Source organism: Manis pentadactyla, chromosome 4 (assembly GCF_030020395.1).
Source record: "Manis pentadactyla isolate mManPen7 chromosome 4, mManPen7.hap1, whole genome shotgun sequence".
Classification (NCBI taxonomy): domain Eukaryota; kingdom Metazoa; phylum Chordata; class Mammalia; order Pholidota; family Manidae; genus Manis; species Manis pentadactyla.
Genome location: NC_080022.1, coordinates 190,550,502 through 190,577,030, shown reverse-complemented (window position 1 = coordinate 190,577,030; position 26,529 = coordinate 190,550,502). Strand labels below are relative to the sequence as shown.

Below are 26,529 nucleotides of genomic sequence, written 5' to 3'. Positions count from 1 at the left end.
CGGGGGGAGGCTCACGCCCACCCGCTACCGTGCAGCCCCAAATCAGGCCTGCGGCAGCCATTACCCCCCATCTCCTGGAAGAGACAACTTCTCCAGGGCCTCAGCTCCCAGCAAAATAAACAATGGGTGGCATCCACGGGTTTATTATGCATATTCCCCAAACACATAATCATCTTTCTACGAGACACATTCTTGGTGCACTGCCATGCCTCCGTGCCAGAACCCCAGACCGTCTTCCTGCATTCCAGGGCTGTGACACCACTCGACGACGCCTGCTGCGTGTGGCCAGATGTGTGCCTGGCCTGGATGCTGGTGGGGGTGGCCGCCACAGCAGCCAGGGGCTGCCCAGACCACTGCTGGCCAGAGGCCCCAGAGCCTGGCCTTGACCCCTCCTGCCTAGGCTGGACCCGGCCCCACAGTGGTCATTATCCCCAAAGCCCTGGGGTGACCGCTCTGTTTTCTGTTCTGCAGAAGGGAGGCCCCACTAAGGCTGAGGTCCAAGGGCAGCCAGCAGAACTGAGGAGGACCCTGCCTCCCAGCCCTGAGCCTGGGTGTGAGTGGCTGTCCAGGGGCCATGCCAGATGGAGCTGGGAGGGTGAAAACACGCCCGGTCAGTCAGCTCCCATGGGTGGATCAGGACCCCCAGGCCGAGAGGCTGTGAGGACCAGCTGGGAAGGGACGACTTGGCCCAACAAGCACTTGGGGGCCCACAGCCCAGGATAGCCCCACCTAGGTGAAGCCACTCGGACAGCCCATCACTGGGGCCTGGCAGGCTGAGGCCTCTTTCCATTGGGTTCCTGAGGTGTTAGGGAGCGGGGCCCTGTGCCCTGAAACTCACGGAGGGGGTTGTGGAATTGCTTGGGACCCTCCACACCCACTGTGTGTGATTCTGAACACTGGGGAAGAATGCTGCCACTCCCTCAGCTCTGTGGCCCCAGGCTAGTGGCTCACCCTCTGTGTGCACTGGTTTCTTCATTGGTAAAACAAGGGTGGCAATAGGGGATATCCCCCTGGTGACTGGTCTGCAGTGCACCCAGCACCACCTCAGGTGCTCGAAGCAGAAATCCCGCCTGCACAGAGCTCGGGCGGTTGGGGGGTCTGGTCTGTCTGGCTGGGGGCAGAGGGCTGCCTGCGCCCAGCGTGAGGCTCACCTGCCCTGTGACAGCCCTGCTTCCCGAACCATGCAGACCCAGGCTCGCATCTCCCTGCCAGCTCCCATGCTGGCCTCATCTCCTTCCAAAATACCCGCTTCATCACCAAAGTCCCCCGGAGGCCAGGGAGAGGGTCTCACTGACTTGGGACCCCCAGACAGGAGCAGTTTAGACGTCACTGTTTCTCTCAGGTGATGGGTTGTGGCTCGTTTCCTTCTCCTTTTCTGAGCTTGCTGACTTCTCTTCCACAGCATGCTTTTTGTGTGCTGTTTGAGATTATAAAGCTGTGTTTTTCAAATCCTCCAGGTCCCATGTCTCGTCTCCGTAGCAAATCCTCCTGTGCTCTGGTCAGCCTGGCCCAGGCACCCCGCCCGAGCTTGGGCCATCCCCCAGTTGTGCTGCCTGCCTCCCGCCTCCCGCACAGTCGGGCCTCCCTGGAATGTTCCTTATTCTCCCCACGCCTCCCCTCCTTCCCGACCTGGTCATCCTTCCCCACTGGTCAGCGGCCGTGAGTCCAGGAGGAGCCCCGTAGCACAGCGGACAGTGGCAGGCACTCGGGGAGGGAGACGCATCCCTTGAGCCCCTGCTGGCCTCCATGCTGAGGAGTCCAGGCTAAGGACTCATCCTTCAGTGGTTTGCATCTCAACCGCCTTCTGGCCACCAAGGGGCCCCACATCCCTGTCCATGCAGTCCTGTTCCTGCTGGCCTCCCGTGAGGGCCACATGGCCGGTGTCTGGCCCCTAACATGCCTCATCCTGGGCCTTGGGCACCACTGCTCAGATGAGGCAGGAGGCTATGCCTCCCTCTGACCAGTGGGCCCTGGGCATCGGGTGGTCGTCCCCAACTCCCATGGCCCCCACCCATGCCTGGACCTTCATGTCTGTCCCCTGACCGGTGCACACATCCTGCAGTCTCAGCAAGCACATGGAGTCTCCCAGGGTGGAGGGCAGCTGCCAAAGGAACAGCATGTTAACATCTGGACCCGCTTGCCCACTGTCCCGCCAGAAACGCACGGCCAACCCCTCATTCTGACATCCTCTACAAGGCGGAGGCAGGAATCGCTCTTAGAAGCCAGGGCCTGGAGACGGGCTTCCACCCGGGGACTCAGGGAGGCCGGCCTCGACGCAGGACTGCTCTGCCCTTGTGGTGAGGGTTCCGTCAGCCCCTGAGCTGCTGAGCAATGGCTTGTGGGGCAGGTGCCTCTTGCCTTGTTCTTTTGACTTGGTGTCAAATGCTGGTGTGGGTGGGTTCGGTAGTACGGGCCCGGAACCAGTCAGGGGCAACTACAGGGGTGGTGGGCAGAGGCCACATGGCGCTGAAGGAGGCTCCCTCGTGGAAACAGGGGGCCTGTTGCCTTGAGGAGGACTAGAGGGAGGCATGTATTTTCTCTGTTTGCCTCCATTATTACTAGAGCTCCTTTCTGGACACTTTAGTCCAAATGCCAAAAGGGGCGTTTGCTCTTTCTGGTCTGGAGCTGGGCAGGGGGCCCTGTGCTCTGTACCAGAGCAGAGTCAGGAGAACCTCCCCCTCCACCCAACCTACAGGACCACCAAGGACTCAGATGGGCTGCAGGGTCTCTGACTGTGACACCAGAGGGGGTTGGCCAGAGCCTGGAGCCTGTGGGTTCAGGAGTTGACACTGAGTGTGCTCAGACACACAAGGATGTAACCACACAGATGCACGGGCACACAGCCACACAGCCACACAGCCATGTAACCACACAGACGCATGGGAGCCCAGCTGCACAGCCACGTAACCTCAAAGATGCACAGGCGCACAGATGCACAGCCATGTAACCACTCAGATGCATGGGCACACAGATGCACAGCCATGTAACTGCACGGATGCACAGGCACATAGCTATGTAACTGCACAGAGCACAGGCACACAGCCACACAGCCATGTAACCACACAGGTGCACGGGCACATGGGCACACAGCCACAGGGCTTCCTTGACACCCACCAACTTTCTGGCACACACATCCCATGCTGTCTTCCCCTCCCCACCCTTCACACAGAGTCTCAGGGGTTTGGGGTTTTTTTTTTTTTTTTTTTTTTTTAGCGTTTTTCCTTCTTGCCCCTGGTCAAACTGTTGACTAGGAAAGTATGTGGCTTGGTAAGCAAAATTCTTCTGAAGATGAAATTCCACAGCCCCCAGCAGCCGTGACCTCACTACACAGACGTGCACCAAATCTCGGCTGTGTTTATAAATCGCCCCCCACCCCCCAGGGCAGCACACAATGGCCACTGTTGACACTGGATTCCACACGTTCTGACCGCCCCCACCCCTTGAAGCTTCTGCAGGGGTGCTGTGTTCCCTGCATCGCCTGGACCCGCCCCCGGAGCACTTGAGAGCTTACTTGCCTGTCCACCACAGAGCCCATCTGCACCCTTTCCACCCAGGCCCATGGGTGGACACTCACCTGCAGTGTGTCAGACCCCAGGGCAGGTGCAGGCCCTGGTGGCGCTGACCACAGCCCAGGTAGCTCTTCAGGAGGGGACAGGACTCAAAGCCACACCTGCCCTCCTCCCCAGCCTTGAGTCTCTGAGGGGAGACCCACACCCCACATCCAGGGCTGATGTCCTGGTGGAGGGCGCCCCGAGGGCGGTCTGGGGGTAGGGGGACAGGTGTGTCTGTGGCACCCAAAGCTGTGTCCCTCCAGGATCCCTGGGGCTGCTTCCCTTGGCCTCTGCTCAGGGCAACCCCCAGCCCCACAGACACGGGCCCGGCCCCCCATCTACTTGTCTTCAAAGGGCATAACCGCCTGCCATCGGAGTGGGTTCTTCACGCAGGCAGGCCCTCACTCCATGCTTGCAAAACGGCTCTGGGTTTGCACCTTAGGGGTCTCTCAAGCTCCCCTGGGCCCCCCAAGGTGGTTGCAGGAAGGGGCAGCCCCAGGGAGGAGACAGCACCCAGTCTGGTGTGACTAATCTCACCGGTCAACACGTTTCCCTGTCACATGACACCGAGAACTGCTGGCTACCTGAAAGCTGCTCCAAATCTCACTCTGCAGAAGGGAACGCGGACAGCCTGGTGGCAGTTCCCACCAGGCGGGCCTGAATCACACAGCTTGATCAGTCAGTGAGGTGGACGCCCTGGGGTCGGCTGCAACTCCAGGGGGCCCTCCCGTAGCCCTGGGATGCACTGGCCTTTTCCTTGGGCCCCTGTGCTCCCAGGCGGGCAGGGCCTCAGGAACAGGCTGGGGAACCTAGCCCTACAGCCCCAGCTGGAGGCTCAGCCACGCGGTGCCAGGCCCTCCTCATAGCTGGCTTTCCTTCCAGACCCAAGTGCGGAGCTGGGAAGGGCCAGAAGGCCTGGGCAACTGCCTCAGTTTGTGGGTGAGGACACAGAACTCCTGAGGACATGGACATGACCTGGCAGGCCTACCACAGGGACAGTGGATGGGGAGGCTGGGCCCCTCCCTCCCAGAGCAGCCCAGCTTGCACATGCACACCCACTTAGGCACACAAAAACGCACATAACTGCATGCACAGACCCCGCATTGCAGTTTCTCTCTGCGGACGGGGCTGTTTGTTCCCAGAGCACTGGATACACGGGGAGTCGCAGCCAGGGCCAAATTCCACCTGCAGACACTCCACCCAGGTGGAGGCTCAGGGCCAGGGTCTGTGCAGGTGTGTGTGTGTGTGTGAGCATCGTGCATGTGTGCATGAGTAGAGAAGGTCCCGTGTGCACGTGTGCGTGTGTCTCTCCACAACCTCCCCGTTTCACCCCCTCCCTGGTGTCCACAGTGGGGTGGCCAGCTGCCTCTGCCGCAGCCTTACCTGAGTGGCTCTGGGCTCTGACCATGCCACTTGCGTGGGTCTTCCTGACAATCAGATCAGCCTTCCTGCCTGAGGGAGATGAAGGCCCTACGTCACAGCGCGAGGGAGGGGACCCCCATGACAATCAGAAAGTTGCTCACATATTTAAGACCAGGAGGCTGGGTGTTTCAGCCTGGCCTCCATGAGTAGAAAAGGCCCGTGGGAATAAAATGATCATCGGTGCAGCCTGACGCCCTCTGACTTCCTTTCTAGATAGGGTGCCATGAGTTGCTGGTCTGGCACACTGACCCCAGCAGCGTCTTGTGCAAATCTCTCTCAGCTCCTAGATGTTCTGGGATGGAGACCTGCCCACAGGGGCCAAAGAGCGTGCTCGCCCTGTGAGCCTGACAACCCCTGACCCAGTGGGAGACTCACTCGGTGTGAAGCCATTCTCGGGCAGAACACGGAGGCTGGCAGGGAAGGTCCTGGGCTGGGCACCTGCCAGCCCCTCCTAGTAGATCTCTTATATAATAAGCTTATATGTATATATTATATACCCTGAGCCCCAGAATCCTCGTCTAGGTGTGGGGCCACCCCAGGTGCAAAGTCAGCCGAGACCACAGCTGGGACCACCCTCCACGAAGGTGATTCCCAGCCAGCTCCCCGCAGCCACACCCGCCGCTGCCCCAGTGTGGCCGTCCCAGCCGGTCCACCTGGCTCTCCCAGATGCCTTTCTGACGCCGCCTCGTGCTTCCACATCTATGTCGGGTGTGCGGGGCAGCATTCAGGGGAGTGGAACCCTGGCAGGCCGAGTGTGGCCAAAATGCAGGGGGTTGCAGGCACCTAAGGATGCCAGGTGAGGCCTGAAAACACAAAAGAGGAGCTGAGGAAAGTGGGGCTCCACAGATGGGGGGCTTGTCCTGTGGACGGGAGAAAGAGACAGGGAGAAAACGCAGGAGGAAAGGGTCCCCAGGGTGCTGGGCGGACGAGGGGGCCACCCAGGCCTGCGGGCACCATCCAGATTGGTGAATGCCAGAGGAAGGCCCCGCCTGGCTCTCTGAAGGAGACAGAGGCTGAGGGAGGGAACCACGCGATCCGCACAGTGAGAGACCCACGTGTGCACCAGCGCTCCCACCAACGTGGCCTCATGATCCCAGCTGAGATCTGGCAAGTTTTGAGCCTGTTTTCTGAAGATGCACGAGACGTGTAACAGCATTTTGCACAAAACTTATAGAGGATTCTGGAGCACCCAGCACACAGGGGACCTACTGGGACCCCTGGGCCCTAGGTAAGAAGGCACGTGGAGTATCCGTCTCCAGCAACTACTGTGACGAACTCCCACACTCATCTGTACACGCTGGTCGTCGCTGACCCCAGGTCCGCGGTGCTGCACCAGCCGCACCCGGTGAAACCAAGTGTGGGTGGGTCACTCCCCAGCAGCTGGACAGCAGAGTCTGGTTCCTGACTTTTCCTGCTTCACCTGCACAGCCAGCAGCTTCGGCTGAGCCCCCGTCACACTGCCCCGTCTCCCACTTGTAAGGACCCCTGTGATGACACACGGCAGCTCAAGGTCCCTTGGGCAGTGGGCGGGTGGTCATGGGCTGTGGCCAGACCCAGTGGAACGCCTGCAGTCTGTCCCCACCCTGCCCTCCAGGTGATGATGCAGGACACCAGGCCCAGGCTGTGACCAGGGACCCAGCTGGAGGCCACAGGCCAGCCTGAGGCCAGGTGGTGCAGACAGCAGATGGTGGGCAGCACCACACATCAGGGAGCAGGGCCAAGCCCTCCAGGAGTCTGGACAGCAGGAGGGGAGGGACGGGCCCAGGGCCCTGCGGACATCCATTTCCTGTCTGGAATGGAGGGGAGGGGGGTGAAGAGTGGGAGGAAGCACCCAGGCTGGCCCTCACCAGGGAGTGAAGGCACGCTGCTGCAGACGCTGTGGTCACTGAGGACTTGTTTCCTGATCTGGATGTTGGGGGTCCTCCCCCAGGACGTCTGAGGAACCAGTGAGAAGGGACGGTGTCCAGTGCCACTGAGGCCAAGAGAACAGGGCGCCCCTTAGGGTCTGCCAGGAGGAGGCATTTGCGGACGGTGGCAAGCCCCACCCTCTCCCCATCCCCACCCCCACCTCCCTAGGGCAAAGGCAAGGGGTTGGTGGGAGGAGACTCTGCGCCTCTGGCAGGTCCTTTGCTCCCTCTAGATTCTAACCAAGCCTCCACCACCCCAGGCTGGCTCTTGGCGGCTGCCCACAGCACTTCCTAAAAAAGTCAAGCCCCACCCCATGGGGCGGTGCCTCCTGGGCCGACCCCAGGGCCCCTGCACTACGGCGAGGAGGAACTCCAGCCCCGAAACCAAAACCCGATGTTCTGGTTCTGCAGCGTCTGCTGCCCTGCGGAGGCCTCCTGCGTGAGGTCAGGAGTGGAGCCTATGCATGAAGCCAGCAGGTGCAGCTGCTCCCCGCCTGCTGCTGCCCCACGCCCAGCCCACAGGCAGCGTCACAGTCGTCAGCCAGGCAAGACGCGTCCCCCCACCGGCCCTCCTGCCTCGCAACTCTAGTGCTCCTGGTGCTTCTGGTTGTGCAGGCGCTGAGCACCTACTTCCTGCTGTGATCTGCAGGCCACAGACCTGAGCCAGCGCACGCCTGAGCCAGGGCACACACGTCTGGCACACAGCACATCTCTGGAGCTGCCCGTGTGCCTGAGTCTCCAGCACAGGGGGCGTGGTGCTTGCTGGGCAGTGTTGGCCTCTCCCAGGGCCCCCTTTCCTCTCAGCAGCTGCTCAGGAGGAATATCCTGATCCCCACGAGGACCAAGGGTCAGGTTCAGTGACCCTGGTGCTGGGGTGAAGTAACCCCCCAATTCATACCTACCCAGTGAATGTGACCTTATTCAGAAAAGGGTTCTTTGCAGATGTAAGCAGGTTAAGGTGAGGTCTTAATGGATCAGGCAGGCCCTAAGCCAGTGACAGGTATCTTTGTAAGAGGGAAATTTGGACATAGACACACAGAGGGGTAAAGGCGGTGCCAACAGAGGCAGAGGCTGAACAATGTGTCCAAAGGCCAAGCAACAAAGGATTGTGGGCAACCACCAGGCACTGAAGTGACAGGACCCTCCCCGGAGCCTCTGGAGGGTGTGTGGCCCTACAGACACCTCGACTTTGGGTTTCTGGCCTCCAGAACCACGAGAGAAAAAATGTCTGTTGTTTTGAACCATCTGGTAATTTGTTCCTAACTCATCCTTGAGGATACAGGGTGACTGAGCCCCACACAGACCAGCCCCCGGGCGCCCAGGGACTTGCCACGGGCATAGGCATTTGGCGGAGCTGGGGTCAAAGGCAGGACCTGGGTTAACAGGAAAGGGGAGTGCCTCTGGTTGAGGCCCAGAGGTGTTTCTGGAGTTTTCCGGGGGCAATAGCCACACTTATATTGCGCCCAGTGTAAAGGCCCCGAAGCAGGAGCAATGGGGCTCCCTCAGGTGTGCTGACCCCAGGAGAAGCCCTGGCTTCTGTGCATGCCTGGCCGGGGTGCCGACAGACGCACCACCGCTCCATCAGATGCTGGTCTTTATTCTCTGGAATGGAAACAGCCTGCAGCCCCTCGATGTCCACAGCTGGCAAAACACATTCTTTAAAATGCAGAGACAAAATCAAAGAGTCATTAAGTGTCTGGTTTCATAAACTTTTGTCGTAAGAAACAACATGAATGGTACCCAAGCTTCACCCAGGGCTGGGTGCTAGGAGGCTGCTGGGGGCTCCGTCCCGACCACCAGCCAAGTGCATGGCTTCACATGCTTCTGAAGATATGAAATGGCACACAAAGGTATCTGAAGACACGGGAGTTTGTTTCCTGTGGACATTTCTTTTTAAAAAAATATAATAACTTAGTTTGCATTTTACAGCATTTCCAATCAGTCGGTCAGGGAGTCCTTGGCCAGGAACTGATGGACACAGTGAGCCCCAGGCCATCCCCCCGATGCGAGCGCCCACCATGGCAGCAGTGTGGTCACTCTGTGCCCATCTCGCAGGGATTCAGCCCCCTCTCCTCGGCGTCCCTGTACATCCTCTGGAAGTCCTTGAAGCGTGGGGCGCAGCCAAGCCAGGCATCGCCAAAATGCATGTGGCCAGTGAAGAGGAACTCCCCGCGCCCAGGTCTCACGCCACATTCCAGCAGTGTCGAGACGCGACCCCGCCAGCCGCCGCCCTCAGGGGTTGGCCGGAAGACCCTACTCTTCTGCCGGTAGAGCCGGTTCACATGTAAGTGGATAGCCGACTCCTGCTGCTCTGGTTCGTGGGTGACATCCTGGATGGAGCCTCGGACCACTGCAGAGGGAAGGGGCCTGGAGTTAGCCCAGCAAGCAAACAGCCCATGTCCACGCAGGCAGCCACCAGGGGCTGACACTGGACCTGCATCCCAGGAGCTCCCATTAAAAGTACGAGTCACCCACACAAGGCTGCCTAGGGGTCGTGCCTCCCACCCAGACGACATAAAGATATTTTTCTATGGAGGGCGGAGCCCCACACGTGGAGGAAAACAGACCATGCTGTGCACCAACTTTAAAGTCAGAACACGAAAAGTAACCACCGTCCATACACAAGATCAGACAAATGGGGAGGCCTGGATGGGAGGAAGCTGACAGGAGCAGAGGAGTAGGGCGGACGTGAGGATAGCTCAGGGACCCACTCGGGGACCCCTCCTGGCCCCATCCCCTCAGTCAGGGCCGAAAAGGGGAGAGACACCTTTGCGTCCTCCATGTGGCTGCCACCAGGGCTGGGGGCCCAGAGGTCCAGCAGCAGCTCTGGGAGCTCACGTCCTACACGGGACAGTGCACCTGTCAGCACCCCAGGAAGGCAGTGGAGACCTCAGCCCAAGCCCCACTAAGGTGTCGAACTCCTGCAGCCATAGCTGCAGGGACCCTGGAGGTAGGCAAGGCTGGTGCCAGTGACTTGGAGAGCAGGGCCCCGAGCGCAAAGCAGGAAGATACTCCACAGTCACCCTAAACAGGAATCTCAGCATTCTCCCTGCTGTGTGCACGGTGACCACACGGAGGTCACACTAGTGGGCAGGAAAAAAGGCACCTTCCTACGGTCTCAGGCAGGGGGAGAAGGTGGCACGGAGTCCAGGGTCTTCAGCAAAGCGGCGCCCAGTCCCCAGGCGGCGCGGGCTCCGCCTACACGCTGAGCCGGCACACTCACCGAAGTCACTGGTGCAGACCGCCAGGAGCACATCGGTGTCGCTGCAGGGGCGGCACGGGGCTGGGGAGAGAGCAGGGTGCAGGGTCAGGCACGTGGCACGTGTGCACCAGGTGATGCCCTGCAAGTCCTCTGCAGCTGGGCAGTGGGGCCGGCGGGTGGGCGGCCCAGACTCGAGGTGTGCCGCAACAGGCCGGGACCCCAGGGTCACGTGACACTGGGAGCGGGCTGTGCCCTCAGCCCCACTGGGCCTGTTGGCGCAGCAGTGCAGACGGGCACCTTCAGGACTCCTTCCCAGCACCACCACTCACACGAACCGCCCAGCTGACCCCAGCGCGTCCCTGACACCAGCCCAGCTGAGTCACCCCACTCCGGCCTCCATGGCTGTGCCCCAAAATGCCAGGGCAACCCACTCACACGCCGCCCACTCCCCAGGGCCCCACCTGCCACCACAACTCTGAGGGGGTCAGGCACCACCCAGAAGGACTGACCAGGGCGTGACACTAGGAGCCCAGGGGACGGTGAGGGGCGCACCCCCGTGGAGGCTCTGAGTCGGAGTCAGCCATCAGCATGGCCCCTTCCCCAGACCCCGCCCAGCTGGGGATCAGGTAGCCCCCTCCAAATGCTTCCGGTCACCTTTCCCAGGAAGCCCAGGCACGGGATCCGCCTGAGGCCCCCAAGCCCAGGAGGGCGGCTCTCCCACCTCTCGCGATCAGCTGCTGCCTGGCCCAGCCCTCGCCTCCTGTCACCCTACCTCCTCAGGCTGGCAGGAGGCCTCAAGAAAGGCCGCGGGGAGACAGAAGCCACAGCGACTCCCCTTGGACGGCTCAGTGCCCAGCAGAGGACATGGGAAAACACCGCTGTGCCCTGTGGCTCTTGATTCAGACATGCACAGGCCCCCAGCTCACCCATCTCGTTTCCGGGTCCAGCACAAGTTCTCAGACTCAGCGGGAGTTCACAGCACGAAGTCCGCGGGGAGAGGTTCCCCCTCTGCCCCCTGCTGTTCTGGGGCCCCAGCCTTCCCTGGCCTTCACACCACGGGCCTGCACAAGGCTGATCACACCAACACGCCTGGCTGGCGGCCTTGCAACCCCTGAACTGCTCCCCCAGGAGTAGCAGTGCCCTGGGGACCCTCGGGGGCACAAGTCAAGCCAACCGGGGCCACAGCGATCGCCAACCACAGGGCCCAGCATGCAGGGTCAACAGAGGCTCGGCAGCGGGAGCCTGCCCTTGAGGGGCATGTGCGTGGGCAGCTGGCCTGTTGCCCCTCCAGGGGCAGGGCTGGATGGGTCCCAACGCCCCTGACTCCCCGGCCCAACCACCATCTGCCACCTCAACGGAGGCATCAGGAAGGCGGAGCCGCGGAACAGGCAACCAACCAGGAGGACGGAGCGCGTCCCCGCCCAGCTCCACACTTGTACCTCAGCCCGCCTGAGGGACTTGGTTCACCTGTGTAGACCCCTCTTTAAAAGGGAGGGTGGCCAGCTGGGGTCCCCCACACCTCCTGCCCCCTGGAGGCCTGCTGCTCAGCTGGGCCTAACAGAGGGGTGCCTGGCACAGTGACCTGCCACAGAAGCACATTTCATCCTAACCCGTGTGGCGGGGGGCACGTGGCCGAGGGGAGGCTTCCCATGCTGGCCGGCTCCCACAGTGCTCATGGTGTCAGAGGCCCCAGTCAGGGGTCCCTCCACAGGTGGGAGGCAGCCTCAGCCACCACCCAGTGAGAAGGACTGCCAGCAAACCAAGCCCACAGTGACCACAGCCTGTCCCCGGCTCGCCTCACGGAGCAGCTCCTGCAGCAGGGGGCCTGGCCACGCAGGGCTGGCGTAGGAGGGAAGACAGGGTCCACACCAGCTGTCCAGAGGCACGCCTCAAGCTCTGAGTCAGCTGTGACAGCCACAGGCGGCACCGCAGGAAGCCCAGGACACATGGATCAGCCCTCAAGCCTGGGTTTGCATGTCTTACCAAGCCCCAGGCCCTCGTCATGTCCTAGGCCCTGGGGCCTTGGCTGGCAGCTGAGAAAGGTGGTGATGGGCTTGTCCCGGGCGCCCCTCCCTGGCTCACACCGGCCCCACTGCAGTAAGTGTGGGCACTCCAGTGGCCTGGGGGAAAGTGGCTAGTGGCCTGCAGCCCCTCCAGCCGAAGCTTAGTGTTGACACCACCGAGAGCTGAGTTAAGAAAGTGCCATGCTGGAGGCCACCCTCTCCTCACTCTGGGCTTTACAAAGCATAGGTCACCTTCGTGGAAAATCCAGTCTGTGGACGCCAAGAGAAGCAATCTGGAAACAATTATTAATCAGAGTTGGGCTCATAAAGGCTGTGGAATGTGCTGGTTTTGGACACACTGCGTCTTGTTTCCTTACCAGGCAGGACAGGGCGGGGGTGACCAGCGGGCTGGCTGGGACTCTGGCCCATGGTTCTTGGAGAGGGAGGGCTGTGGGGTGTGGACGCCTTAGGAAGATTACTCTGGAATGTGCATAAAATGAACTGAGCAAAGAAGAAAAACAGGGTCAGGGAGACCAGCTAGGGACCACGGCAGGGACCAGGAGAGGAGGCCGCGGGGAGGCCTTCACACCAGGCCCTCGGCACAGCAGAGGGAGCCCAACGCCAGGAGAGGCGTGCAGAGGACGGGCGCTGCCCCAGAGGGTGGGCTGCAGGTTCAGAAAGGAGAACCACACTGAGGACACCTGCAGGATGGGCACAGCCAGAGATGGTGGTGGGCAGCGTCCTGAGGGGCCAGGGCAGGACGAGGACGGACTCAGCGGAGAGCTGCCAGGCTCTCGGGCGCCCGCCTGTCACAGCATCCTGGCAGGCTGGTGTCACCCGAGGGGGCCGGCTGGCTCTCCCCTCCCTCCCTCCTCCTGGCAAGGAAGCTGTGGAGGCCACGTCCACCTTCACCCCGGAAGTCTGGACAGGATGAGACAGAAGCAATCATACAACAACAGTCACAGTGGTGGAGAAGCCAGTGCGAGAAACCCAGCCATTCACGGGGAAAGCGAAGTCCTGCCCTCGCAGTTTCCAGGACGTAACCAGGACTCCGCACATCTTCTGAACTTGGCTGCTTGCCCCCCGCAGCCCGCTGGGGCCAGCCCACCCTGAGGTGCCTCAGCAGGGGCTCTTGTACTTGCTGGGCCCACCTACAGGGACCATTCACCCCAGATCAGACAAGAGCAGGTTCTAAAGGGGAAGGGGAGACGAAGCCATCAGAAACCGAGAGACCACACCACCCCTGCAGGCACAGCACGCTGGCCAGTGACGGGAGTGACCTGTGCTCCCCGCCAGCACGGGAACAGCATCCTGCCCGTGTCCTCCCCAAAGCAGTGGGGCTAAAACCCTGCCGTCCTCCTGCCTACCCACCAGGAGACTGTGGGGTGGGTACGTAGACAGCCCAAACCCCAAAACCCAGAGCACAGATGTGACCAAGCTGGTGTGCCCCTGCTACATGGCCCTGAGTAGCAAAAGAACAGACTGGAATCCAGGGCCCACCCAGGCTGCCCTGGACACACTGAGGTGGGGTCTGTCTCCATCCCCCAGAACAACAAGCCCACCCTCTCTGGACACCCCACAGGTATCCCAGCCCACTGGGTGAAGGGGGTCCTGGTGGGGCCTTTTTCCCCAAGTGCACTGAGACCGCAGGGTGGACAGTCCCCAGAGAGCCCAGCTGGACCACTGTGAGGCCTCAGCTCACACGGAGCTTCATCATCCATCAGCTGGATCCGGCTACATGCTCACTTCCACATCCTGCCAGAAGTTCCCAGTACCAAGGGAAGGAATGTCTGCTTTACCCAGGTGCCCGGCGAGGCCCGCGGCGGGGTTGGAGGCACAGGGCGCAGGCCTGCCCCTCCTGAAAGTCCCGGGTACCGGTCAGGGAGCAGCCTGCTCTCCTTCCACACCTCCCTGCCCGCCTCTCCGACCCAGTGTGTCTAGCTTCATATGCAGAAGCTGATTGTGCAACCTGGACGCACGCACGGCCAGCACGCCCTCCGGGAACCCAGGGCGCCCGGCTCCACAGCAGTGGCAGAGGCAGGGCGAGGCTCACACACGCCTCTCTCAGGGCCTCCAGCCCACAGAGCCTCTTTTCTCTCACATCAGCACAAACTAGAGCTTGTGATGCATCAGCGGGGGAGCAGGCTCGCCCACCTCCCCAGCAGGTAGGATCACAGAGGGCGTGCGCTCGCCTCTGCTGCCGGGCATCTCCTTCAGGAGGGGAGGCAGAGGAGGGCCCAGGTGTGCAGCTGCGGTTGCACAGAATCTGGTAAGAATCACACTGCAATGTGGAACAAAGCTCAGGCCAGAAGAGAATGGTGACCAGCCACCAGACATCTTTAAAAGCAATTAATTTAATCCCTGAAAGGGACATTAACAAAATTCTAACTCCTGCCCCAATCAGCTGGCCTCCATGGCCAGAAACACTGAATTTGGTCAGGAGTTTTTCCCAGATTCTGATTTTCCTGCTAGTTTATTATCTCTAGGGCCCCCAGAGTGAGGCCAGGGTCTCCTCCCCAGCTCTCACATTCACCCTAATCACTGGTGATCAAGATAAAGGCTGTTGTGGTTAAGATTTTATTCTGGGCCTGGGGTTCACAGCAGTCCTACATTACCACAGGGTCCTACCTAGGCAGTCAGGCACTTGGCGGGAGTGGGGGCTCCTACCTGGGCATCAGGCACTGGGGGCTCCTACCTGGGCATCAGGCACTGGGGGCTCCTACCTGGGCATCGGGCACTGGGGGCTCCTACCTGGGCATCGGGCACTGGGGGGCTCCTACCTGGGCATCAGGCACCAGGGGCTCCTACCTGGGCATCGGGCACCGGGGGGCTTGGGTGAAGCTCTCTAACAGAGAAAGATTCAAGGTTTTGAAATCTGATCTGAGCCAAGAATTTAGAACAATGGGATGTGGACTCACATTCAGGAGGAAAATCTACACTTCAAATCCTAGCAATCTGCCTTCCCCAGTTGAAACCATGTTCACCCAATTCACTAAAATGGAATCATGCTGTTCTCGGGGTGGCCCACCTCAGAACCAGCTGTTTCCAGTTGGCACTGCTGATGTCAGGGGCTGGGTCACTCTGTGCTGGGACTGCCCCGTGCCCTGTGGAGTCTTTGCAGCACCCCTGGCTGGCCTCCACACTCCCTCGCTTGCATCCTGGCTGCTCACCCCAGGAATGGCTTCCTGGAAACTGCTCCCAGGAAAATCCAAGCTCATGTCTTCTCCCCAGAAGGCATCGTGCTACCAACCAACTCACTTTGGAACTGACGGGGACAGGGCACCTGGAGCCCCGCCCGGCCCACCCCACACACTTGGACCGCACGCGGTTGTCTGCACCTCAGAGTGAGGCTGTGCTTAGCCTGGGTGTCTAAAAGACCAGGACCCTGAACTCGCTCATGGCACAAGGGCCAAGACCTGCCCCATGTGAGAGCTCCTGGGGCCATGTGCACCTCCTCTTTCATGCCCATGGACCTTTCCAGAAACCAACACTGCCCTCCACACAGGGCCCTGAAAGCTATCTGCTTGCCTCAAAGGGAAAAAGGAAGGCAGACCCAGAGCCAGCTCTGCCTCCACGTGCATGCCCACAGCCTTGGCCGCAGGGACCCCCCGGAACCATCACAGGCCTTTCAGAGGAGAGTCCTGCAGCGGAGGGGAGCCCCACCCGGGCTCCTGCCCCGAGTGCCCGGCAGCCCCTCTCCTGGCGCCTCAGCTGCACGCCAGAAAGGCTTTACCGACACCCACCCAAAGTGCCTTTGACACCCGGCGGCCCAGGCTTGGGACACCCCAGCTTCACACCCCCTCTCGCAAGCAAGTGGCTCCCACCTGAAACTCCTCATTTCAGGGGCCGCATCTGACATCAGAAAACTCAGAAAGTCTGCATTAGAAGAACTGTCAGGACAGTCTGGCCGATACCAGCCCCCGTTTCAAATTGGTCGAAACAAGTCCATGGAGGCCAGTGTCACGACCACCACCGCTCTCTGCTCCGACCGGTGGCCATCCAAGGCGGACATCCGTTCGCCCTCCACAAAACTCCCTGGGAGACCAACATTGCTTTGCCAAGGCCCAAATGCCTGGAATGGTAATACCCACTGCAGGGGCAGCCCCCTGTCCCCATGGGCTGTCTGGACAGAACCTCCCAGCCTGAAAGAGCATCATCAGAGAGGCTGTGCTGAGGAGGGGCAGGCAGACCAGAACAGTCCGGCAAACGGGCCTGCTGCAGGCCTGAGGCGGGAGCCCCCCTGCCGCCCACCCTCCGCAGCCCCAGGCACACTCACCCGACAGAGCGTGCAGGTCCAAGCCTGCACGTGGGCTGGCCAGCTCGTACTGGAAGCCGGTGGTCCTCCTGCTGATGTCCAGCTGGGGCGTTGCCTCCACGAACAGCCCGCCCTGCTCAAAGCCGAAGCACCGTGCCTGGCGGGGTCCATGCACCCCATCCCGCACCAGCAGCTTCAGTTCTCCAGTTTTTTCCAAATAAATATTGGCCCCCGAGGAGCCCCTGAGGGGCTTGATGCATAGAGTCAGGTGCAGGGAGGGCGAAGTGTTGGGCCGCATGTTGACGATGAGAGCCCCAGTCGGGTACATCCACTCCACGGTGCCCGCAGAACAGCGCAGGTACACCTGCTCCACCTCCTTCCTGTGGGCCTCATGCGTCAGGCCGCTGTGGAGGATATGCCATCAGCCGGGGCCTGCCACCCGCCTGCACCCGCCCCAGCACCCGAGCAGCCCTGCACCCACAGACAGGATGCCACCTTTCCCTCCCTGGATGGGCCATTTCTGTGGAGGGGCAGCCTCGTGGCCCTCCACCCAGCTCCTTCCAGCGTGCCTGCTCCAGAGAGTCAAGGTGGGATGGGCTGGACCTATAAGTGCAGGAAGCCTTCACTCCCAGGCCCAGGCACTGTACTCAGTGTGCTGGCCTCAGAGTCTGGGGCACACACATCCTCGGGGCCCCCCTGCCTTGGGGAGCTGATGGGTGCAGTAGATGTGAGATCCAAGGAAGGGATGGATTTTCTGAAATACAATCATGGAAACATCAGCAGGACTTTGGCACCAACCCAAGTCCCAGGGGACCAAATGAGGGCCGGGCAAGCTGACGGGAGATTCCCACTGAGTGTGAAGAATGAGTGGCAGATTCGATTACAGGGGCTGCCTCGGAATGCAGCGCACGTGACCCACATACTCCAGAGGGCAGCTTTCAGCCCCACTGGGAATGGTTGGAGCTCATTGGTGAGTTCGTCCTGCAGGCCTCACTATTAGGCGTGTTTATATTTTCCTTAAGGTGATTATCTGACAGCTTTTCCGTTTACCTGCAAACCTAAAGACCCATTGCGAAAGTACTTGCAGAAGTAAACTTAAACATCATCAAAGCAAGACACAAGCGAAGGAAAAGGTCCTCCACAGAGAGAAGGTGGGCAGGAAGGTGTGGGGGAGCCAAAGGGAGGGAGACGCAAAAAGTAAGCAGAAATTTCTAGACAACCAAGTTGACTTCACTCCTCATAAATGCTGAATAGGAGGAAAGGAGGTGTGCTGAGTCCTTGGTGAGACAGGCTTTGGGCAAAGCTGTCATGTTGTATCTTCAAGAAACTGAAACCATCAAAACATTGAAGTTCCTACTCGGAATGACAATGGGTGTCGTCAGTGTGTGCCCTCCCTTACGTCAACCACCGTGCAGCCCTGGGGCTCAGCCCTGGAACTCAAATGGGAACTGCAACTAAGTGTTTCATTACATGAAATTTGGTTCTGATCTAAGACAGGTTCACCCGCATTCTTAGGATTTTTATGGGGGATAAACAATGTTATATTCAGAGCTCCAGCATGCATGAGTTACAGAGCCCTTTCTGCAGAGGACAGAACATATACCATATGGTTTGCATTTACTGTTGGTGACTCATGCCCCAGGCCCCTGAAAACCTCACTTTTCATACGACGGCCAGCTGCAGGCTGGGGCTGCACAATCATCCTGCAGACCACATCAGAGGGAGGGTGTCAAGGAGGTGAACCCTCCCCTAACCCTGCTCCCCACCCCCACAAGACCCTGGGTCATAAGCCATCAGCCTGGCCTAAGATGCCTACCAGGGCCGCATGCTTACAAATTATAGTCAAAACTCATCCTAGTTCCTCTGACACATATGTGGGGACAGGCATAATTACAATGCTGTGTGGGAAAAAAATTAGACTAAATGGTGAGTGGTTGCCACAGATGACTATAATCAGCTCTGCTTTTATGCAGCCAAAACAGACTTTATCATACTGTCCCTCCTCTCTTGTCTCCAGCCTCAAGGGACAGTTGGACTCTTGCCCCATGCCCAGGCACCATTCCTAATTCTCTCTCTCACAAAAACCATCCAGCCAAGCCTTCACTTCTGTCTTGGTTGGGGGAGGCAGGCCCTGGGAACCAATGGAGTAGAGGACCCACACCAGAGGCTTCAGGAACCTCTCACTAAGGCACCTGAATCCGAACCCTGGGGGGAAATGGGGAAGCCACCCTCTACCCCCTCTCAGGTGGGGTACCCTCGTGAAGCCGCTGCCCAGGGGGATGTGGACCTGAGTCTGAGGGCTACCATCCCCCATCCTGCCCATATGACCTCATGTATCTTGTGGGGTGCAGCTGGCTCCATTTATTCCTAAGTCACTTGTCTGAAAGAGGACCAGGAAAAAAATGAAGGTACATGGCAGTAAAGAAAGTATCGTGTAAGTAACGTCTTCCCTGACCTGCAAAGGAGGGTCTGTGCCCACCCCAGGCCTGCCGCCCCTGCATGTCCCCACTTTGTCTCTTCTCTTGCTCCCCTAAAGCACCAAGATCAACAGGAAGGCAACTAGAGACTCAACACAGGGGCCTCACATTCATATCAATAGCATGTGATGTGTAAGACCCCTATTTGTATAAACATATCTACTCAGTCAGTAGCCCCACTGACTCCTCAGTCTGGGATCCATTGGGTCCTTAATGAGGTCGAAGCCTAATAGAAGATCTGGTTCCTACCAAAAATCTAGCCAAATCTCTCTGTTTCCAGCACCACAGCAAGCCTGAAGAAAGACCCTCTGTTCAACTTGCGGTAGATACAAAACTTCACCATATATGTAATGATCACTGATGTTGGTGTTTCACAATTGTCTCATGGTGCCTATGTGACATACTAACAGGAAAAGTAAAATATGTGCTTTCCGACACTGTGGTGAAGCTAAAGCAAACAGAAAACACCGTGGTGCTCTTAGGAAAATGAGAACACAGATCTCATCTTGGATTATTTAAACTGAATTAATGCACTTTTTCAAGAAGTCAGCAAGTTCACTCCCCAGGTGGACACACCTGTGGAGCACCTTTATGGAAAATACAGCAAATTCCAGATTGACTCAGGGACTTTTTGAAAGGGTCAGTATGGTGGCACCAGAGCCCACACCACTGGACCCACAGCCTGGCCCAAACCCGGAGTCACTAGAAGGAAAGTACGGCCTCTTGCTTACCAAAGTCAGGAAGAGCTTTGGACCGGGGGTGAAAGCAAAAGGCTCTGCTGCCTGGAGTCCAGCTCCCTAGAGGGAAAGGCAGGCCGGGCGTGACGTGCCAGCGTGGCGGCCAGAGCAGCGGGAAGGTTCACGGTCCACCTTCACAGCCACAGCCTAATAAAGATCAGGGTGCTGTCCCACCCCTGCACAAGGGACAGGGATTTCAAAACCTCCTACTTAATTGCTTGGAAACACCCAGAAACACATCTCAGCCTGTCAAATGTGAGTGACCAGTGTCATAAAACGCAACTCCCCTCTTATCAAGGGATCAGAATCCACTGGGCTCGCACCACCCGAGGCTGTCTTCAGAACAGCTCGTAAACAGTCACAAATGCTGCGGCGCCAGCAGGCAGACCAGAACACCCCGGTTTCGACAGCGAGTATCTGTCAGCTGATTTGTGAAACATATTGATAACTGGGGGCACGAGTACAAGGCCAGGGGGCATGTGCCCCAGGAATGTGGCCTGGCTCCGTCTCCTCCCCAGCTCCCACCCTCAGCCCCACAGGAGCCGCAGCCACCCTGCCGAGCTCCGCCTTTGGGCTGAGGGAGGACAGCTGGGGCATCCAAGACGAGGGGTACATCAGCAGCGATGGAGGAGAGGCGCCTGTTCCTCAGTCCCTGGGCCTCAGGTAGACAAGAGGAAAGGGACAGCAGGGGACGCCTTGTCCCGCTGCAGACACCTGCGGGCCTGGGAGCCGGCTAGCCCCTGACCAGCCCTCACAGCACCTTCTGGGCTCCTGGGGGACCCAGTCCTGCAAGACCCTGAGGAGACACCAGCTCCTCTTCTGAAGACTTGGGGTCACAGGGTGGGACTGGGTTCTGTTTTCCATCTGCTGAAGCGGGACACCCCAAGACCTCCGTTTGAGGGAACAATGAGCCATCCAGCAGAGGCTGCAAAGCAGGGGGTTAAATTAGGAGCAGGGGGAAAGGGCAGCCCCAGAAGGGCATGTCAGCGGCAGAGGATGCCGCCAGCTCTATGCGGCACCAGGCTTCCCCAGGCCAACCCACCCCAGCTCTGTGTGAGCCGGCATTTCTGGCGCACGGAGGGCTCCCCAACCTCAGAGTCCCTAGAACTGTGCTCCGGGGGGGGCGGTGAGGGAGGAGAAGGGAGCGGGATAACCGCGGGGGCCACAGAACACCACCTGCAGGCACCCGAGATGACCAGGAGCGCCCCGGATGCAGAGCCCGGCACACTGCCACAGCCACAGCCTTCCCGGAAAACTGTCTTCACCCCAAAACACCCCGTGACACCCGTGCCTCAACGCCTGCCCGCGGGAACCTTCCTAGCAGACATCCAGGGGGCCCAGGCGCTTCAGAGGAGACGCGCCCCCCGCACCGCACGCTCGGCCCTCGGCCCAGAACCGCCTTCTCGCCCGCGGCCGGCGCTCCGTGCCCCCCCCTCCGAGTGGCGTGCCCCCTGCACCCCGCCCGCGCACCCTGCTCACTCATTCCCTTCTGCCTGTCACACTTCAGGCTTCAAAAGCCTCGGCTGCCACCGCGGAGGGGCGCGAAAGGGGGCGACGGGCCCGCGCGCTGCCAAGGGCGGCCTGACCTTCCCTGGGCCGCGCACAGGTGTCCGCCCGCTCGGACGTGGTCAGCGCCGCGGCCAAGCGCCAGGGCCCCGCGGCCTCCGCAGACCCGCCGCTCTCCGCGCGGGGCCTGAGCGCAGGTCCGCGGCTCGCGGGCTGGGGCCGCGCGGGGCAGCGGGCCGACCCCACGGCGCTGCGTCCAGGCACCGGGATGCCGCGGGCTCTTTTGTTCCGGCCCCGGGCGGGGGCCGGGACGGCGCGGCGGGAGCAGGAGACCCGGGGCGGCCGCGCGGACTCACCTCCCCCTCCAGCTGCACAGGTCACTCGAGTACTGCGCGCCCGCGCCTCCCAGCACGACCGCCAGCAGCATCAGCAGCTGCGGCGGCGGGCGCGGGCCCGGGACGGGGAGCCGCGGCCACCGCCGCCCCGCGCGCCCCTCGGCCGCCCGCGCCGCGCCCCGCATGCTCCTGCTGCGGCGCGGCCGCCGGCCCCGCGTCCACGCCCGCCGAGCGGACCCTCGTCCCGGCGTGGCCGGGCGGCCGGGCTCCACGTCAGGTGGGTCACGTCGTGAGCCCCCCGTGCTCCCCGCGCGGCCGCCCGCCCATCCCGGCCCGAGCCAAGGCCGCCCGAACCGCTGGAGCCGCCGCCGCCCGCGCCTCTGAAGCTGGCAAGTTTGCGGAACGCTTCCCGGCCCAGCTGGGGGGCGGTGCCCGCCCCGGCCCCGCCCCGGCCCCGCCCCTGCTCCCTGGCTCGGTGCCTCCCGGGGGCAGACAGGCGGGGACGCCGCCGCGAGGCGGGGCCGCGCGAGGAGCGGGCAGGAGGGTCCGAGAGAGAAGAAGCGGGCTGGGAAGGAGAGTCCGGGTGGGAGCAAGACGCGCGGCAGCGCGGGGCGGGAAGAAACCCGAGAACTCGGCCGAGGCGCGTCCGCAGCTGCGGGCTGGGCCCCACCGTGCAAACTGATCCCGGAACAGGCCGGGCCGGTTGTGGGTGACCAGCCTGAGCCCACCAGGGACGCTCCCGGCCCCAGCTCAGCGCAGAACCCGAAGGTGCTTTGCATGGGTCGGATTCGCCCCGTTCTGCGGCCACGGGGGTGGGGGTGGGGGTCCTAGCTGTGGCCCGTGTGCGGCTGACTCACTGGAGGCGGTCCGTGGACCCCGGAGCACCTACTCCGCAGAAAGGCCATGAGTTTGCCGGCCCAAGGCCCGCCCCTGTGCTTGGGTGCAGCACTGCCCACGTGTCCCATGTGGCCTCCCAGAGCTGGCCACCCTGCCCTCTATTCTTGGTCCAGGACAGTCCTGCCCACCCCCACCCCTTATGCTGCCTGTCAGTTGCATCCCCCCATCCCAGGCAGTGTGATGACAGTGGCTTCCTCTAACTGGTGGTCCTGGGGCCACCATGTGCCTGACATCTAGTGGGGGACAATGGGAAAGGCCACTTCCTCTGGCTCAGGGCCTGATGCCAGGAGCCGGAGCTGGTTCTGGGCCACCTACTGCCTCTGGAACTATGGTGAGCAGCTACAGGCAGAAGGTGGGAGCCCCCACTCCAGGCAGCCACGCCCAAGATCCCAAAACAGACTTTCTGCTTCTGCAGACTCTGGTGTTGGTCTGAGCTCCAGAGCCTCAAACAGCATCAAGTGTAGAGAAATCTGATATTTTTTGTAGCATTTCTTTTCCAGCCAAGATACAGTTCAGAAGGAATTTCAAGTGCCTGTCGGAGGTGGGGAGTGACTTCCTGTGCTTGCTGATCTGCCACTCTCCCCTGTTGTCTAGCTGGAGGTTTGGATGTCCACCTGGATTGCAGCAGTGGATTGTAGGGGGTACCACGCTCTGGGGAAGCCGGGTCTGCAGGGCCTCAAATAGCTGGGACTGAGAAGCAGCTGGCAAAGGCCAGTGGAGCCCAGCCAGCCCAGTGTAGGGGCAAGGGTCAGGGGGCTACCTTGAGGGGTTCTGTTCTGAGCAGCCCTGGAACTGAGCAGGTCAACCCACCCAGCCAGATCCTGGAGCAAGGGCCCTGCCTGGTCATAAACAGGGTCATAAACTGCTGGTTCATGAACTTTGCCAGCCTGGGAGCCAAGGTCAGCTTTAAGTCTGAGGACTACCCATGTGCGTTTCAGGTGTGGGGGCCTATCACACTCCTCCCAATACCCCCTGCAGCCATCTCTGTGCCCACAGAGTGGGTCAGCTCAGCAGAACAGGACCCCTTGCTCAGGGCATTGCAGGGACTGAAGAAATCCACCAGGCTGTCCATCCCTGAAGGGCCATGCGGGTCGTCAGGGTCCAGGTCTTCACACTGAGGAAGGGGCAGCTTTAGGACCCCTCAGGTTACAAATGTGGCGACTGTGGCCTGAGTGACCTGCTCGGCTTCAAAACCCACTAGTGACCAAACGGGAAAGTCTGTCCCTGAGGAAGCCCAGAGCTGGTTCTTGTCCCAGGCTCAGGCCTCTGTGGCCAGGAGCGCCATCTGCACCCATGCCTGCTTCCCTAAACCTAAGACAGTACAAATAAACATATGGGACGTGCATTTGTCAAAACCCAAAGAACATACAACACAAGAGGGAACACTACAGCCCCTGGTTAACATATCAGCATCGGCTCACCAGTTGTGATGATCATAAACACTAATGCAAGCTGTTAATAATAGGGAATGTGGGGGGTAGGGAATATGTGGGAACACTCTGTACTGTCTTCTCCGTTTTCCTGTAAACCTAAAAAAGTAAGTCTGTTAATTAAAAAACAAAAGTTGAGGCAATCCTGTGTGCCCAGCAGCGCTCCTGGGAGAACCCTATGGGATCTTTTGGGGGTCTGACCTAGCTCTCTGTGACAGGCCCTCCATTCCAGTGACACAGGTGCCTCCGCGGTCCCCGAAGCAGGAATTTCCGGCTCTCCCTCATCCTGACGAGCTGCCCACCACAGGGTGGGGCCATAGCTGCAGAACTGGTTCCTGTGGAGTCACTCAGCTGCTGGGGAGGTTTATGCTCCAGAGATGTTCCCCACCTCCTGGGCACCCCTGCACCTGGCGAGGCAGGGTTGCTGACTCCCTCCTGGTCCTGAAAAGCCATCTGCAAATGAAATTCCCTACAGATGAGGTCCCTGTGCCCGTGGTGTCAGGCTCTTGGAGCACATGTTACATTTGGGACTAGGGGCAGCAGGATGAGTGGGTGGTGGCTGCCTGAGGCTGCCCAGAACCCTGCCCTGTTTCAACCTCTAGAGCTGGCTGGGACCACAGAATCCCCCTCAGGGTCGACTATGAACCAAAAGTTCATGTTGCCAGTCACAGCTGTGGACCCTCCCATGTGGCAGTCCACAGATGGCTGGGTGGTGCTTCCAGTGGGCTTGGTCCTAGGAAGGGGTCACAGTGACCCCGCCACCCACCACCTGCAGTGGGAAAGGTAGGCATCTTGACATCTGAGCAAAACCTGGGTGCTTCCTGCATCCGCAGTCCTCTGCTCACCGAGGGGCTGTTGGTGGCCAAGCTCAAGGTCAGAACCCCCTGGAGTTATGAAGGCAAAACTGGTCACCCAGGGATGCCTCCCCACCCTGGGTGACAGCCAAGGGGCCGGGCTTGCTCTCCTGCCCCCGGACTTCCCAGGGCTCCAGGGGGCAACCCTGTGTGCCTCAAAGGTGGGCATTGTGGAGGGGATGGGATGCAGGTCACTCGCCCGCTCAAACTGCCTTCTCACCCCACGGGTCCATGCTGCAACATGTGGCGGGCTCCGTGGCCCAGACTCGGGTCCACCTCCACCTTCATTTGTCTGCCATTCACACAAATCTTCACTTGTCACTCACACAAGAAGCGCTGACCACGTGCCTCTGGCCCATCTCTGTGATAAGTCCCAGGCCGTGTCCCTGACGCGGGCTGGCCCGAGGAGGCAGGATGCAGCCCGGCAGGGAGGGACCCCCGCTCCGCCCCCACGGCAGCCTCTGCATTAGGAGAGGACAGCATCTGTGTGCTCCCAGGTCAGCACCTGACCTGAGAATATTTATAGCTGGCAGGAATCAGCACCTGAGGAAGGGGTCTGGCTAGGGGTGGGGTGTGTGGGGCTGGATGCCCTTTTCCAGCCTCTGAAAGCTGGGGCACACACAGTCCCTGTGGGTGGAGGATGGACCTGGCCCCAGGGCCCCTCCCTGCTTTGGTTCACATGACTGTGGGTCAGGGCCTGCTTCTGAGTCTCAGTTACCTGCAAAGTGGGTGGGGGCTTGATGCTCGATGTAGAGTTCATAGCGTCACACGAAGCCTTGTGCCAGGTGGGTGTGATAAGGCTTGACTCAGCACAGGTGCCACCCTGGGGCTCAGCAGGGTTTGGGCCTCTCCCCACAGCATGAGTTCTTTGAACCACTCAGCCCAATCACTGGAAACGCTTTTATTTCCTGCCCATCCTTGAGGTTTTCGAATGTATACTGATGGTCATTCTGTGATTCAAAGTGGCCAGTTCCCTGGATCTGCTTATTGCAGAATCGGTTCCTCCACTAGAAACAGGACACTTCCAGAAAAGGATTGAAAGTATTTCCCAAACATGCCCAGGAAATTTTGGCATTTGAAAAATACCCCAGAACATTTGCCCTCCACTTGGCCCCTGTTGTTCATGTGGACCCAATGTCTTCCCACCCAACCCCAGCCTCCACGTCATTTCTGCCACACTGCTTTCCCTCTGAGTCCATTTTTGCTGACCTTCTTACAGGGACATTATTATTGTAATTGTGGTCAAATGATGCATCCCAAGCAAATGCTTGTAATTGAACATTTAGCAACTGCAGTGAGCAACATGTGATTACAACATGAGAAACAGCCAGGAGAGAGTCAGCCAGCCTCAACCCTATAACCTCCACTTGGACGCCTCCTTACCTAATGTGCTGGCAAGTTTCGCTGTCTCTGCGTCAGAGAAAAGCAGGAGGAAGAAAGTGGCTGGCCACCGCACTGGAGTTTAGGGCTCCCGCCTGTCACTGTGGCAGCCACAGCTGGGCACAGGCTTCAAGTTCCAGCTGGATAGCCAGGCATGAGGCTGCGTGGAGCCCATCCTTAGGTTGGCCAGCAGCTCAGCAGGAAGGGCAGCCCAGGGGTGTGACCACCCTGTGCCTTCCTTGCTGCTGGCAACAGCCATTTTGTCCGCACAGAGAGTGCTTGGGGCCTGGTGGGGAGCAGACTGGTGCTCCACACGGTCTCCCCATGTCCCCAGAAGCTGCTCCCCGTGTCCCCCAGATGGTCTCCCCGTGTCCCCAGAAGCCGCTCCCTGTGTCCCCAGAAGCTGCTCCCCGTGCCCCCAGAAGCTGCTCCCCATGTCCCCAGATGCTGCTCCCCGTGTCCCCAGAAACTGCTCCCCGTGTCCCCAGATGCTGCTCCCCGTGTCCCCAGAAGCTGCTCCCCGTGTCCCCAGAAGCTGCTCCCCATGTCCCCAGAAGCTGCTCCCCGTGTCCC

General features: G+C 60.2%; 1 protein-coding gene and 1 long non-coding RNA gene across 3 annotated transcripts; both read right to left on the bottom strand.

Annotated features, from left to right (window-relative positions):
* Positions 1-8,457: 8,457 nt before the first annotated feature.
* METRNL (meteorin like, glial cell differentiation regulator) lies at positions 8,458-21,787 on the bottom strand. Of its 2 annotated transcripts, XM_036910789.2 has the most exons (4): positions 21,417-21,785; positions 16,362-16,744; positions 10,104-10,163; positions 8,458-9,230 (listed from the first exon to the last, which is right to left on the bottom strand). In XM_036910789.2, the coding sequence occupies exons 1-4, from the start codon at positions 21,578-21,580 to the stop codon at positions 8,914-8,916; spliced, it is 924 nt and encodes a 307-aa protein (XP_036766684.1). In that variant the 5' UTR covers positions 21,581-21,785; the 3' UTR covers positions 8,458-8,913. The 2 variants fall into 2 exon arrangements, with proteins under 2 accessions (XP_036766684.1, XP_036766685.1); XM_036910790.2 differs by lacking the exon at positions 10,104-10,163 and having other exon boundaries at positions 21,417-21,787.
* LOC118925174 (uncharacterized) lies at positions 11,205-16,355 on the bottom strand. The gene is made up of 2 exons (XR_008997529.1): positions 14,809-16,355; positions 11,205-14,752 (listed from the first exon to the last, which is right to left on the bottom strand). It is a non-coding gene; the product is annotated as an uncharacterized LOC118925174 (long non-coding RNA).
* Positions 21,788-26,529: the final 4,742 nt, after the last annotated feature.